We start from the raw sequence: 14594 nt of genomic DNA on the forward strand, positions 1-14594 counted from the left end.
CCCCCCCCCCCGCAGACACACCCGTGAGCCGCGCAGCCCAGGCCCCGCCCCGCTGCCCACACGGGACTTTATTGCTTTTATTTTTTAATGCTTGTAAAAGAAACCAAGGCCCACCCCTGTAATCCCACCCAGTTAGGAGGCTGAGACCTGAGGATCCAGGGTCGAAACCAGATGAAGGCAAGAAGGTCTGGGAGATTCTTCTTTTCCATTAATTAGCAAAAAAAAAAAAATTGGAAGTGGGGGCCTGGCTTAAATGGTAGAGCGCCAGCCTTGAATGGAAAAGCTAAGGATCAGCACCCAGGCCCTGAGTTCAAGCCCCGGTATGGGTGCACACACACATAAAATGATCTTCATTTGACTGTCCTGGTGTGTGAGTACAAGACCTCGGGGTACAGTTCACCCCTTCTGTTCTCCCTCATCTCCCCTAACCCCACCCACCCCCTTGAGATACCTGGTTCCATACTGAGTAAGATGACTGTATTTTCCCCGTCCTTCTGGTCACAATGGGTTGTGATCAAGGACAAGGCAGTTAACAGAGATCTCAACCACATAAGTGAGGTTTGGAGTACCAGGGGCCAAAAAGCCTTCCTCCAGCTTCAAGTGCCAAGGTTCCATTAACCAAAGTTTTTATTGCATTTTGTAGAGGGAAGTGTGTGCAGAAAGGAACGTATTACACACACACACACACGATGGTGTTTAGTGTGCAAATGGTAGATGACTTTCTCATCTTTACAATTCGCTGAAACCTTAGTCTACCCCCAGGCTCCCCAGTTTAGGATCCAATAGCTCACACCCTGGTCTGAAATCTGAGTTTCTATCAAGCCTGGACTCATTGACCTTTCCAGAAAACGCCTCCTCCTAAAAGTATGTGGAGAGAAGACATTCCAAACTCCCAATCCATGCGGGTCCCCAGCTCAGCTTTTCAGACTCTCATACTCTCTCATTTTTCTGTTCTGAAATGGTGATCTTTGTCTCTAGTGTCAGCAGGGGTTTAGTTAGTGCCCACTAGGAAGAGCAAGCATTCCATGACTGCTTTCTCCATGGTGGTTAGGAAACCGTGAGCTCACTTGCAGAAGAGGAAGCGGAATCAGGAGGTTAATTCAGTTTTCCAAAGCTAGTATAGGGGTGTTAGAATCTGAAGCCAAATCATTCGGGCGCCAGAAGCTATGATACTTTAGTGTAGTTTCCTTCCTTCCTTCTTTCTTCTATGTATAACTTCCTTTCTTTTCCCTTCTCCCCCTTCCTCTCTCCCCTTCCATCTCTTCTTCCTCTCTCCCCCTCCATCTTCTCCTTCCCTCCCTCTGTCTCCTCTTTTATTTATTTTTGGTTGGTCATGGGGCTTGAACTCAGGGCCTTGGCGCTGTCCCTCAGCTCTTTAGCTCAAGACTGGCGCTCCACCACTTGAGTCACGGCACCACTTCTGGCTCGTTGCTGGTGAATTGGACATAAGAGTCCCATGGCCTTTCCTGCTCAGCTGGCCTTGAACTGCAATCCTCAGATCTGAGCCTCCTGAGAACATGACTTCTGCACAAGCTCTGCTCAGGAAGCTGCAACTGTTGGGCTCTCTCCTCTCAAGAGTCAGGGTCTCCATATGTCGCCCCAGCCCCTCAGGGCTGGGATTGCAGGAGTGCAGCACCACTCCTGCTCACCACACACGCTCGGTCCTCCGCTCCTGACATGACTACCTTCTCTTCCATCCCCCAGGAAACTTTGAGAAGCATCCCAAGGAGCTGATCCGCGGCCCCGTGTGGCTGCGGGGCTGGAAGGGGAACGAACTGCAGCGCTGCATCAGGAAGAAGAAAATGGTGGGGAACAGAATGTTCCTGGAGGACTGGCACAACCTTAACAAGCGCATCCGATACCTTTACAAACACTTCAACCGCCGCGGCAAGCACCGCTAGGGACGCGCTGGGGACGCCGGGGTGGCCGGGGCCGAGGGGAGGGTGGCAGCACACTGTCCGTAATAAAGAAGGGCTGCCTCGGAACCCGACGTGGGCATGCTTCCTCTCAGTACCGTAGCAGACTCCTGCGGCTCCGGAGTTCATTTCTCTTTGGGCTTTTGAGCTCAAGGCTGGCACTCTACTACCTGAGCCACAGCTCCACTTGTGGCTTTTTTGGGGGGTGATTCATTGGAGATAAAGCCTTGTGGCTTTTCTGCCCACACTGGCTTCAAACCACCCCCCTCCCTTCTCAGCCCCTGAGTAGCTGGGATTACAGGACACTGGCGCCCGGCTCTTTTTAGATTATTAATCAGACAATGGAGCATTTGGCTTGATTTTTTTTTTAACTTCCCTTCTTTGTATCCTCTGTCTCTCTCGATTCTTATTCTTGGCACTTTCTTGGTTTGCAGTCTGGGACTTCAATTTATTTCTCTTGCCACAGTTTCTGTGGAAAATTCCCAAGGCCTGGATGGAAGGTGTGCTCGTCCAAGGTTGGTCTCGTTTCTCCTGGGGAGTGTGGCCACACCACCAGGCCTGGGAACCTCTTCATGTTCTTGCCATTTTGTTTATAGGAAGTAAGGATATCTCACGCGCTTTCACAGAGCATGAAACAAAGAATTCCGGTGGGAGAAAACTCAACAAAACAGGGCTATGTGTTGTATGTTCTCTGCAAATATTTTATTTCCTTTGTCACCAGTACTGGAGTTTAAAGTTAGTCTGAGCACTGTCCCTTACCTTTTTTCTGCTCAAGGATGGTGCTCTACCACTTGAGCCACACCTCTACTGCTGGCTTTTTGGAGGTTAATTGGGAGATAATTTTCACAGACTTTCCTGCCTGAGGTGACTTGAACTGTGATTCTCAAATTTCAGCCTCCTGAGTAGCTGGGATTACAGGCAGGAGCCACCAGCGTGCAGCACTGCAAATAAAGGATTGAAAAGAAAAGCTCTGGTAGTCCTCTATGATCAGGGTGGGTGCCACAAAAGGGTTTAGTCCTTTGGGCTTTGAGGTTCATGTAGAAGTTTTTGTTTTTGTTTTTTGCATTTCCCACATTCAGTCATGCCCTGTTATTGCACTGAGGGGCCACCAGGTTCAAATTCAACCTTTGCAGCTACCTTGTTTAGTACCCAACTTTGGGCTAGAGCTCAGGGCCTTGTACCTTCACGTGACTCTTGCTGATGCCTGGTGCTCTCCTACTTCAGCCATACCTCCAGTCTTTCATTTTGCTGGTGAATTTGAGATCAGAGTCTCAGCCTTTTCCGGCTTCAAATCTCAATCCTCTAGACCTCAGCCTCCTGAGTAGCTCTGATGATAGGTCTAACCCGGTGATTTAATCTCTTTTTTTAAAATTTAATCTCTTATTATGGGATGGCTGGTGGGGTAACTTAGACATTCATACTACCAGAAATACTTCATCCCTGTCTTTGTCTGTGAGAGCTTGTCAGTTTCCAAATTTTTACAGATGGTCATTTTGGTGTGATTTCAGAAAGATGGGATGAACACTTTGTGAGCACACCCATTGTGCCAGGGTTGGGGCTTGAACTCAGGGCCTGGGCACGGTCCCTGAGCTCTTTTGTTGAAAGCTAGTGTTCTGCCACTTTAAGCCACAGCTCCACTTCCTGAGACCCGGGCCGTGGTGTACACCTGTAATCCCAGCACTGCGGAGGCCAGGCTGGGACACACAGTGAGATCAAGTCTTAGAAAGCCAAAAGGCCAGCCAGGCTCTGGGGCTCACACCTGTCACCCCAGCTACTCCGGAGGCTGAGATCTGAGGATCTGTGATTCCAACCCCGGGCAGGAAACTGAGGTTCTGATCTCCAATTCACCACCCCGAAAAAGCCCTGAGCACAGAAGCTCAGGGACAGCGCCCGGGCCCTGAGTTCAAGGCCCATGACCTCCCCCACTCCCCCCAAAACAACAACAAACAGTGGGGTGCCGGTGGCTCCCGCCTGTCATCCCGGCCAGGAGCTGAGATCTGAGGATCGCAGTTCAAAGCCGGCCTAGGCAGGAAGGCCCGGAGACTCTGATCGCCAATGAACCACCCGAAAGCCGGGAGTGGCGCCGCGGCTGAGGCGGCAAAGCGCCAGCCTTGAGCACAGAGGGCCGCGGACGGCGCCCAGGCCCCGAGTTCAAACCCCAGGCCCTGCAGAGATCCACAAGCAAAAGCAGACTGGACCTGGACCATTGGGCAGGGCTGCGGGCCTCGGACGGCGTCCAGGCTTCGGGGAAGCTTCGGTCACGCGAGATCCGAACCCCGCACCCGGCCCCATCCCGCACCTCCGCTCCGCGGGCTCCGCAGCGCCGGCGGTGAGACCCGGGCCAGGGCTGCGCGCCCCGCGCGTGCGCCGCTGCTGAGCCACGCCCCCTCGCCGAAGGACTCCCAGGTCCGGGGTGTTATTGGTCCAGTCAGCCGGAGCGGAGATGATTGACAGGAGCGGCCAGCTCAGCGATTGGCTGAGAGCCGGTATTCCCACAGGTAACGTAAACTGCATTTGTATTGGCCAGGAAAGGATTCCCCGCAGAATGTGCGCGGTCGAATAAAACGAGGGCTGTGATTGGTTCACCTTCAGAACAGAGGCGGGCACCTTGGGAGGCCATCCCGGTTTCCGATTGGACGACGAGGTTGTCACTCTCCGCCAGGAGGCGTGGCCAGCGCTAATAAAGCCCGGGTCCCGCCGCGCGGCAACTGCAGCAAGTTGCAGCGCGGTTCGCCGTCCGGGCGGTCAGCGGGAGGCGGAGCTTGGCGCTTCCGTCCACGGTCCGCCGCAGCGCCGTCCCGCCGCCGCCGCCGTCCCGCCCGCCCGCCGCGGCCTCCGCAGAGCGCCCGAGCCCCCGCTCCCTGGCAGGAACATGTGAGTGGACTCTGAGGTCGGGGTGCTGGACACCCCCCCCCCCCGCCACCCCGGGCGCCGGACTCTGCGGGACGGAAAATGGCGCATTGCAGCAACTGCGGCGTCGCGGGGGGAACCCGGCTGGGCCGGGACGGGGGGTGGGGGCTGCACCCCGGGGGCCGGGCAGGGGTGCCCCCCTCCCCCGTCCCGGCAAAGCAGCCCCGAGGCGGGACAGACAGACAGACAGCTGGAGCTAGGGGTGCTCGTGCCCGTCCTGGGGCTCGAACTCAGGGCCTGGGCGCTGCTGCCCCTGAGCTTTTTCAGCTCTCCTACTTGAGCCCAACAGCTCCCCCTCGACCTGGTGTTTCGGGGTTCAGTGGCAGATGTAAGAGGCTCACCCACTTTGCCTGGTCTTGAACCTCCATCCTCGGATCTCAGCCTCCCCCCCTCCACACACACACACCCCGGATTGTGAGCTTGGGACAATATGCTGCAGAGAGATGTGATGATTGATGTGCTCCTCTTCTCATTCGTGGGTGAAGCCCTGGGCTGGCTTGGGGCTGTGTTTCTATTGCTTCTGGGAGTGAACAAGAGCCAAGATTTATTTGCATTATATAAGGGGGATAAGCGGTCCTGGGCCTGGTACCGACTCTTTCTAACCCCCAGCCACCATCAGGAAGTGGAGTGAACCTCAGATCCTTCACCGGCTCTTGTGCTTTTTTTTTTTTCTCTGCAGAGATCTGCAGGAGTTTTTGTTTGTTTCTTTTGTGCCGGTCCTGGGGCTTGAACTCAGGGCCTGGGCATTGTCCCAATCGCTTTCCCACTCAAGGCTAAGTACTCTGACCGTTTGCATCACAGCTGCAGTTTTAGCTTTCTGGAGAGCAGAGTCTCACCGACTTGCCTGCCCGGGGCTGGCTTCAAACTGCGATCCTCAGATCTCAGCCTCCCTGAGTAGTTGGGATTATAGGTGTGAGCCACTGGCCGCCCACAGAATTCCGCAGTTATGACTAAAGATGACATTCTGGCCTGGCACTAGTAGCTCCCGCCTGTCATCCCAGCTACTCAGGAGGCTGAGATCTGAGGATCGAGGTTCAAAGCCAACCCTGGGCAAAAAAGTCTGAGACTCTGATCTCCAATGAGCCACCAGAAAACCATATACGTAGATCTGTAGCTCAAGTGGTGGAGCGCTGGCCTTGAGCAAAAAGAGCTCAGGGACAGCGCCCAGGCCCTGAGTTCAAGCTCCATGACTGACCAAAAAAGATGATGTTTGGGGCAAGCTCTGAGGTTGCATGCTGGAGAGAGGGCTCAGGCCCGTGGGCTCCCGGCCGAATTGGTGTAGGAGGCCGGCAGGGAGGTAAAGAAAGTGTGGCCACCAGGGAATCACAAGGGCTCTGACCTTAACCTTGACATTGGTCCCACTGTCTTGGATGGCTTCCAGCCTCCCCTCCCCTCCCCCTGCTTCTTTCTCAGTGAGAGCAGCAGGAGGTGCCTTAAGCTAGCTCAGCAGCAGCACCGGAGGGCTCATGGGTCCTCCGGCTTAACGTGTTTCTTTGTATGTTGGAGGAAAATGTGGCAGAGATTTCTTTTTAAAATGCGCATAATAAATAATAAATCAGCGTCATCTACTCATCCGGTAGAGTCTGTCCCAGGGATGTATGCTTGATTTTCACACACGAGGGAGAAAAACTACAACGGGGGAAGGGAGAGGAGATTCTAGGGGTTGGTGTTATTGTGATTAGTCAAGGGATTTCCTTTGAGGTGACTTGCTGACTAGTGTATTTTTTTCTAGGACTATTCTGGGGAGAGTTTTGGTGTTTGTGTCGATGCTGGGGCTTGAACTCACGGTCTGGGTGCTATCCCTGAGTTTTTGCGATCAAGGCTGAGCACTCTACCACTGGAGCCACAGCTCCACTTCCAGCTGTTTTCGTGGTTCATAGGTGATAAGAGTCTGGTGGACTTCCCTGCCCAGGCTGGCTTTGAACTGGGATCCTCAGATCGCAGCCTCCTGAGTAGCTGGGATTACAGGCGTGTGTCACCATACTTGGCTCACAGTCAGGACGTCTCAGTGGCCCCCTTGGGACTAATCCACACGTTGTGGCAGAACACTTCCGCTGCTTCCTCTGTGCCCCTCTCTCCCCCTCCCAGAATCCCCCGGGCTCTAGCGTCTATTTGCCTGTCACCTAACTGGAATAGCTTGGATTGTACGGGTGCGGCTGGATCCGACTCTGGTCTTGATTGCTGTGTGTCCGGCTCAACTCACTCACAGGTCCGCTCCAGCAGCTCAGCCGCCCGCGGAAGGGGCAGAAGGGGCCGCCCCCGGTGGGGGTCCCCCCGGCCCCCCTCCCAACTTGACCAGCAACAGACGGTTACAGCAAACGCAGGCGCAGGTGGAGGAGGTATGTGAATAGCTGTGTCTGGGAGAGTTTCCTAATCCAAGAGGATATCATGTCTGTCTGTCCGTCTGTGTGTCCGTCTGTCTGTCTGGGAGCAAAGCATCACTTTGAGTGACACACATGAGACTCGTGATCCGCCAGACATTGTTTTGCTCTGCCTCTCGGGAGAATCTCACCACCTGCTTGTTTGTATTTCTTCCTGGGACTTGAACTCAGGGCCTGGGCACCATTCCTGAGATTCCCCCCCCTGCCCCTCAAAGTTGGGGCTCCACTTCGGGTTTTCTGGTGGGTTCGTTTGGAAGAGATGAAGAGGCTCGTGGACTTTCCGACCCAGGCTGGCGCGTGGAACCACGATCCTCAGATCTCGGCCTCCTGAGAGGCCGGGATGCCAGGCGTGCGTGACAGCGCCCGGCCTGCAGCCGCTCCGTGTCTGCGTCCCCCTCAGGTGGTGGACATCATGCGCGTGAACGTGGACAAGGTCTTGGAGAGGGACCAGAAGCTTTCGGAGCTGGATGACCGAGCCGACGCCTTGCAGGCCGGAGCCTCCCAGTTTGAGAGCAGCGCCGCCAAGCTAAAACGGAAGTACTGGTGGAAAAACTGCAAGGTGAGTGAGTTCCCGGGCGCAGGACCCGCGTTGGCCACCAGGGTGCGCTAGAGCGTTAGAACCATTGACAAAGTGCTGCTCACCCTCCTGGGTTGTTCAGAGTGATTAGCTCCCCCAGCCCCGCCCCCCGCTGCTGGAGACCCCCCACAAATCCTCCTGACCCTCAGACACCCCACAGCCACACAGCAGCCCCGGTATTTATGTAAATGCCCGCCGTGTTTGGGGGTGTAGCCAAACCAATTGATCACAGATGCAAATTATGCGTTTTCCACTTTGGTTGTGTGTGTGTGTGTGTGTGTGTGTGTGTGTGTGTGTGTGTGTGTGTGTGTGTGTCTCCTAGGATTTGAACTCAGGGCCTAGGTGCTGTCCCTGAGCTCTTCAGCTCAAGGCTGGTGCTCTACCCCTTGAGCCACAGTGCCACTTCCAGCTCTGTGGTAGTTACTTAGAGCTAAGAGTCGCAGGGATCTTCCTGCCCAGGCTGGCTTTGAACATCCGTCCTCAGATCTCAGCCTCCTGAGTGGCTGGGATGGCAGGCGGGAGCCATGCGCTAGGCACAGACGAAGCCAGCTGGGGGTGTGGGGCTGGAATTAGGGCCTTTGGGGAACAGAGGCTGCAGGTGTCCGGGGTCCCGGGCGGAGGGTGGAGGGAAGATGGCCGATGGGGCGTCCCCAGCCCGAGGCCCCACGCTTTGTGTCCGCAGATGATGATCATGTTGGGGGCCATCTGCGCCATCATCGTGGTAGTTATAGTAAGTAAGTATCGCTGCGGCGGCTGCGGGGGGCACAGGGGAGACGCCCAGCCCTGCCTGCTGCTTGCCCCCCACCTGCTGTCTGGGGAGTGGGGGTGCTGTCACCCAGGTATGGACACCCCTGGCTGGGGGGGAGGAACCGGGGGAGCCCAGGAACCCCGCTGATGGCTGTTGGGTAAGTGGTCTCCCCGCAAGGCATTGTGGGTAGGGGCTGGCACCTGCTGATGTATGGAAGTGGAGATGGGGGGGGGAGGGGAGGGCAAGGGGGGGGTCTGCTGTTTGTCCCTGGCTGAGGTCATGGGGTCAGAGGGAGATCTGGGGGTTCCTCTCACCGAGGCCTGGGAGCCTGACAACTTGATGTAATTCACCCTCTTGTTTTCTTCTGTCTGTCTCTGTCTGTCTCTCTGTCTCTCCTCCATCCGGGACTTCCTGATTCCTGTGTCCAGTCTACTTTTTTACTTGAGAATGTGCCCCGCCCCCTCCCCTCTTCACGGCCGTGCGAAGTTCAAATCCTGCCCGCACCCCTGCGTCCCCCCCCCGCTTCTCCAGCCTCCCCCCCCCCTCCTCTTTGGTTGCTTTCATCGACTCTTCCCCCCCACACTAGAAATGGGGCTCCAGGACAGGCGTGGGGTCCCCAGCCAGCCTCTGCTGGGCGCTCACCCGGGCTCCCCCCAAAACTGAAAAGAGGGCAGGGGACGGGGGTACCCCCAAAAGTTCTCCACAGCCGGTGGGAGACAGCACACGGTGGTCATGTTCCTCTTCCGTAGGTGAGCGTGGGCCGCCGGGCACCCCTGTCTTTTCTGAAACTCAAGTTGCTTCTCCTAACCGGTCACCCCACAGTTTTCCCTCTTTGGGGGAGCGGGGCTCTCACAGTTTTTAATTTGTTCCCCGTAGGCCTGAGAATAAGCACCTAGTGATTGCAGCCGAGTAAGAACCCCCCCCCCGTTCCTTCTCCCAGAAGGAACTGTCTGTCTCTCCCTCTTTCCTCCTCCCCTCTGTGTTTTCTGGAACATTCTATGTCATGTGCATGGGCACCCCATAATTGCATCCCGCCGAGGTCTGCAAGTCTGTGGATTTTGCCGTTGGGGGCGTCAGAAGGAAATCCCCCTTGTTGTACATTTTTATCTTCATTTTTGTCTGATCGCTGAGGATTTTTTCAAGTGGGGCTCAGAGTCAGCCTGGGGGGGGTGCAATGGTGCCCTGTGTCACGGGGGGGGCTCAGGCCTGCGCCCCAGCCTCTGGGACCCCTCAGCCCCGATGAGAACTCTCCTGGCCTCCTTCTCTTCCTTCATTCCTGGATGCTTCATGCACACACCGTGGCCCCGAGGACGGCAGGCTGTGTGGGGTAAACTGGGGGGCTGGAGCGGGGAGGGGGGCCTCGGTCCTTCCTCTTCTGGTGGACGCCCAGCCAGGTTGAAGCCCATTTCTCACATGGCAGCATTTCACCCCCAAAACCATCCTTCTTTCCCCTTTTCTTCCCTGCTGCCTGCACCCCACATTCCCTCCTCCCTCTGCCCCCCCCGCCCGCCCCTCCAGGCAGGCCTGAAGAGCTGGGAGGAAGGATGGAGGCCGCCCTCCCTCTCCTGGGGTCCCCCCAGAAATCTACCCACTAGCCTCTGATGCTTCCTTCAGGGAGACACCCCAGAAGCACCCCTGGGCCCAGCCCTAGCTTGGAGGCCTCATTTCCTGGGGTCCTGGGCCCTGTGTTTTGGGGGGGTGAGGCCATCTTTTCTTTCCTCCCGCCTGGAACCCTCCTCTCCGTCTCTGCGGCGGCCCCTCCCGCCCACCACTCGCACATGCGCAGAAGGGCAAGCACATCCCGCGCGGGCCCCCAAACTCTCCACCCCTTCTTCCGTTGGCCACGAGCGGGCTGTGGGCTCTCCTCTGCGTGTCTGTCACCCGACCCTCGTGTCACACTGAGACAATGGCAGCATCTCTCTCTCCACCAAAGCATGTGGCTTCCTTACCAATCCATGTATTCTGCACAAAGGCAAAAAACAAACAAAAATACAAACTCCTCCCACCCATCCGGCTGGCTTCTTGTTTGAGGAGGGAAGGGGGGACGTCATCAATGCCAGGGGTAGGAGGGGTTGAGGGATGGCAGCCGCCCCCCCAGATCAGGGCTTTGTGGGAGGAAGCAACGGGTGCTGTGGGTGTTCCAGGCTGAGTCTCCAACTGGTGTTGGAACCTCATACCACAAGCATCGGCCCCACCTGCTGCCTCCTCTAGTCCCAGCCTGCCCACCCGGGCCTCCAGCACACCCACATCTTCCCCCCCATCTGAATACACTGTGTTTATTTTTATTCATTTATTTTAGCGCCAGTCCTGGGGCTTGAACTCAGGGCCTGGGCGCTGTCCCTGAGCTCTTCGGCTCAAGGCTGGCGCTCTACCACTTGAGCCACAACACCACGTCTGGTTTTCTTCTGGTGGTTCACTGGAGATCAGAGTCGCATAGACTTTCCTGTCCAGGCTGGCTTTGAACCACGATCCTCAGATCTCAGCCTCCTGAGCGGCTGGGATGACAGGCGGGAGCCACGGGTGCCGTTCCCGGTGGTGTCAGGTCTTGTAGAAGAACGGGTCTGCTCTTCGTTGCCAGAAGTGAGGAGGAGGAAGGTGGCTACGCCGTGTACCTCAGGGGCTTGGCCGACCTCGGGAAGAAAACTAGGGAGAAAAAAATGAAAAGGCAAAATTGGTCTCTTCCCGGTGCCACAGGAGGCTGGAACTCTGGAAGTCGGGCCTGAGCCCTGGAGGGAGGTTGAGGGGCGGGTCCTGCGGGGGGGGGGCTGAGCAGGTGGAGGGAGCACTCATGGGAACACTCACCTTGCTGCCTCTGGAGCACCCAGCACGACAGAACAAGAAGGAAGAAGATGGCGCTCAAGATGGTGCCCGTCCCTGTCCTGCTCTCTACGGGTGAGAAGTGTGGACACGTGGCATTCACGTGCGTGTGTGTTGACGTGTCCCCACCCTACCCCGCTCTCCACCCGCTCTGCCTCCTTCCTCCCCCCAACTTATTTATTTTGGGCCCTGGGATTTGAACTCAGGGCCTGGGCGCTGTCCCTGAGCTTTGCAGCTCAAGGCTGGCGCTCTGCTACTTGAACCACAGCGCCACGTCTGGCTTTTTGGTGATCCCCTGGCCATAAGAGTCTCCAGGACTTTCCTGCCCCGGGGGCTGGCCTCCAACCACGATCCTCAGATCTCAGCCTCCTGAGCAGCTGGGATGACCGGCGGGAGCCACCGCCGCCCGGGGAGATCGTTTAAGGCCTGAAGGGTCGACTGGTTATTTCCTCACATTTTTCTCTTTGTCCATTTACCGGTCAAATAACCTCGGCTCCCTTAACCCTTGCAAGCCAAATGCATCTATAATACCGGGGTTGTGCCGGGCATGGTAGTGTACGCCTGTAGTCCCAGCTGTAATATATGGCAAAGCCATGGCGGCGTGGCGGGGGGAGGGGGTCACTCGGGGTACCTGGGCGTGGGTCCAGCCTCGTGCTGGCCCGCAGGGGCTCTTCCAGGGAGCTGTGGGTGACCTCGCAAGTGTAGATGGCGCCCGCGGGGCCGACGTCCACCCGCAGGGAGGAGGAGATGCTGTAGGTGCCCGCCATGCTCTGCCGGAGGCTGGAGAAGGAGGCGTCCGCCACCGGGGCTGGGGCCCCCCCCACGTCCTCCCGCGTCCACGCCACCCCCACGTGCAGGGGGTAGTAGCCGCTCACGGTGCACACCACGGTGGGCGGGGCCGCTGTCTCTGCCACGCTCACCCGGACTTTGGGGGGAGCTGCGGAAAGAATGGGGGCATCAGACCCAGCACCGTAGCGCACGCCTGTCATCCCAGCTCCTCAGGAGGCTGAGATCTGAGGTCACGGTTCAAGGCCCGCTCCCAGCAGGAGCTGGGACACTCTGATCTCTGATTAGCCAGCAAAAAAACGGGAAGCGGGGCTGTGGCTCAAGTGGTAGAGCGCCAGCCTTAAACAATAGAGCTCAAAGACAGTGCCCTGGCCCTGAGTTCGAGCCCCAGGACTGGCCAAAAAAAAAAAAGAAGAAGGGAAGAGGAGGAGGAGGAAGAAAAAGGAGGTGGAGGAAGAAGAGTAAAAGACTGGGCTTGCCTTCTCTTCTTTTTGATGCTGGCCCTGGGACTTGAACTCATAGCCCAGATACTGTCCCTCAGTTTTTTAGTTCAAGGCAGGCGCGCTACCCCTTGAGCCACAGCACCACTTCCAGTTTTCTGGTGGTTCATTGGAGATCAGAGTCTCACGGGACTTTCCAGCCCAGGCTGGCCTCGAACCTCGATCCTCAAAGCTCAGCCTCCTGAGTAGCCGGGATGACAGGCGTGAGCACCGGCGCCCAGCTGCTCACCGTGGATGCTGAGCTGGATGACTTGCTGGGCTTGGTACGCCGTGGTGGTCACCTGGCACACGTAGGTCCCCTCGTCCTTCAGCGTGAGGCCGGCCAGGGTGAGGGTGGCGTCCCCGGCCGTGAGGAGCCGGGTGGGGTCCAGTGCTGCGCCCTCCCGCGCCGCCAGCCCCTGCCCCGCCGCCCAGCTGTACACCAGCTGCCCCTGGCCCCTGTGCTGTCGCCGCCAGTGAACGCTGAGCAGCTGCAGGCCGGGCGCCATGGAGAAGCCGCAGTGCAGAGCCCCAGAGGAGCCCAGCGGCAAAGTCAGAGATGGGGTCTCTGTGGCCACCAGGAATTCCACTGCGGGGAGAGAAAGAGCCACTTAATACCACATCCTCAGGCCGGGCACTGTGGCTCCCGCCTGTCATCCCAGCTACTCAGGAGGCTGAGAGCTGAGGATCACGGTTCAAAGCCAGCCCAGGCAAGAAAGTCTGTGAGAGACTGATCTCCCATGAACCACCAGAAAACCGGAAGTGGTGCTGTGGCTCAAGTGGCAGAGCGCCAGCCTTGAGTTCTAGCCTCAGGCCGGACTCACACACACACACACACACACACAGCACCCACCTGCCGTCTTCACCTTCTGTGGGGGGCCGGGGCCTGGGCTCAGCACGGCGTTCTCAGCACCCCCAAGACCCTTCATGAGGAGGGAGAGGCTGGGCCCTGTTCCGGGCAGCCGCACCTGGGCGATGAAGCAGGGGGCCCCCGGGCTGCTCCCCAGGACGTAGGGGGCGATCTCGCAGGCCACCGGCTGCCCCTGACACTCGGCGTGGACGAAGGCCGCGGCCCCGGGCACCCGGACCTGCTCCACTGCCGAGAAGCGCACAGGTGGCAGAGCCGCTGCGGGTTTGGGGGGGCAGGGGGGAGATCTGGGGTATCTCAGGGTAAGGCTTTAGTTACCTGAGGCTTGGAAGCTGGCCGAGGGGTCCCCCGGGGTCACTGGGTCCCCCTGGAAATCTGTGAGGCCGTCCAGGGAGCCGTCATCGGGCGCTGACACGCCTTTCAGCACCAGCCAGGCCTTCTCCCGGGGGCCCCTCGCTGCCCAAGCCCCCAGGGAGCCGCCCTCCGTCACCAAGAAGCAATCGAACACCACGTCCACCCGCCGCCATGGCGGCTCTGCCGCTGGGTCCCCTGAAGGGAAAAGCTGGGGTGAGTCTCCTCCCTTTTTGTAAGTGTGCCGGTCCTGGGGCCTGAACTCAGGGCTGGGCGCTGTCCCTCAGCTCTTCAGCTCAAGGCTAGTGCTCTACCACTTGAGCCACAGCGCCACTTCCAGCTTTTTTTCTTTTTGCTTCTGTGGTGCTGAGGAATCGAACCCAGGGCCTCAGGCATGCAAGGCAAGTGCTCTACCACTGAGCCACCTTCCCAGCCCCTCTGATCTCTTGATTAGCCAGCAATGAGCTGGACGTGGCGCTGTGGCTCATTGGTAGAGCGCCAGCCTTCAGTGAAGAGGCCGGGACGGTGCCCAGGCCCTGAGTTCAAGCCCCACGATCCTGACAAAAACCAAAACCAACAAGGGGGAACCACCTGCTACCCACCCCCACCCCCAAGGCTGCGGGGCGCGGTTTGTCTCTCCCGAGAAAGAAACTCCCTGCCAAAATGACGCCTGGCAGGAGGCTGAGGTCTGAGGATCAGGGTTCAAAGCCAGCCCGGGCAGGAAAGTCCCTGAGGCTCTGACCTCCAATAGACCACCAGAA

At 57.8% G+C, this 14594-nt stretch overlaps 2 protein-coding genes across 5 annotated transcripts in view; one reads left to right on the forward strand and one right to left on the reverse strand.

Annotated features, from left to right (window-relative positions):
• Positions 1-9877, forward strand: part of LOC105991118 (vesicle-associated membrane protein 1) — a 19198-nt gene extending 9321 nt beyond the window's left edge. The window contains exons 1-5 of one of the 4 annotated variants that reach the window (XM_013023699.1): positions 4662-4790; positions 7036-7165; positions 7608-7766; positions 8467-8518; positions 9409-9877. In XM_013023699.1, coding sequence (XP_012879153.1) covers positions 4789-4790; positions 7036-7165; positions 7608-7766; positions 8467-8518; positions 9409-9428 — 363 coding nt within the window. In that variant the 5' untranslated portion in view covers positions 4662-4788 and the 3' untranslated portion in view covers positions 9429-9877. Of the gene's footprint in view, positions 1-4661; positions 4791-7035; positions 7166-7607; positions 7767-8466; positions 8747-8960; positions 9059-9408 lie in introns of those variants that run through there. The other 3 variants (XM_013023700.1, XM_013023697.1, XM_013023698.1) reach the window with 3 other exon arrangements.
• Positions 9818-14594, reverse strand: part of Tapbpl (TAP binding protein-like) — a 9237-nt gene continuing 4460 nt past the window's right edge. The window contains exons 3-9 of the mRNA XM_013023592.1: positions 13801-14031; positions 13468-13710; positions 12865-13203; positions 11981-12286; positions 11335-11344; positions 10986-11175; positions 9818-9850 (exon numbers count right to left, since the gene is read on the reverse strand). Coding sequence (XP_012879046.1) covers positions 9818-9850; positions 10986-11175; positions 11335-11344; positions 11981-12286; positions 12865-13203; positions 13468-13710; positions 13801-14031 — 1352 coding nt within the window. The remainder of the gene's footprint in view (positions 9851-10985; positions 11176-11334; positions 11345-11980; positions 12287-12864; positions 13204-13467; positions 13711-13800; positions 14032-14594) is intronic.

The sequence above is a fragment of the Dipodomys ordii genome, unplaced genomic scaffold, assembly GCF_000151885.1.
Source record: "Dipodomys ordii isolate 6190 unplaced genomic scaffold, Dord_2.0 Scaffold69, whole genome shotgun sequence".
Taxonomy (NCBI): domain Eukaryota; kingdom Metazoa; phylum Chordata; class Mammalia; order Rodentia; family Heteromyidae; genus Dipodomys; species Dipodomys ordii.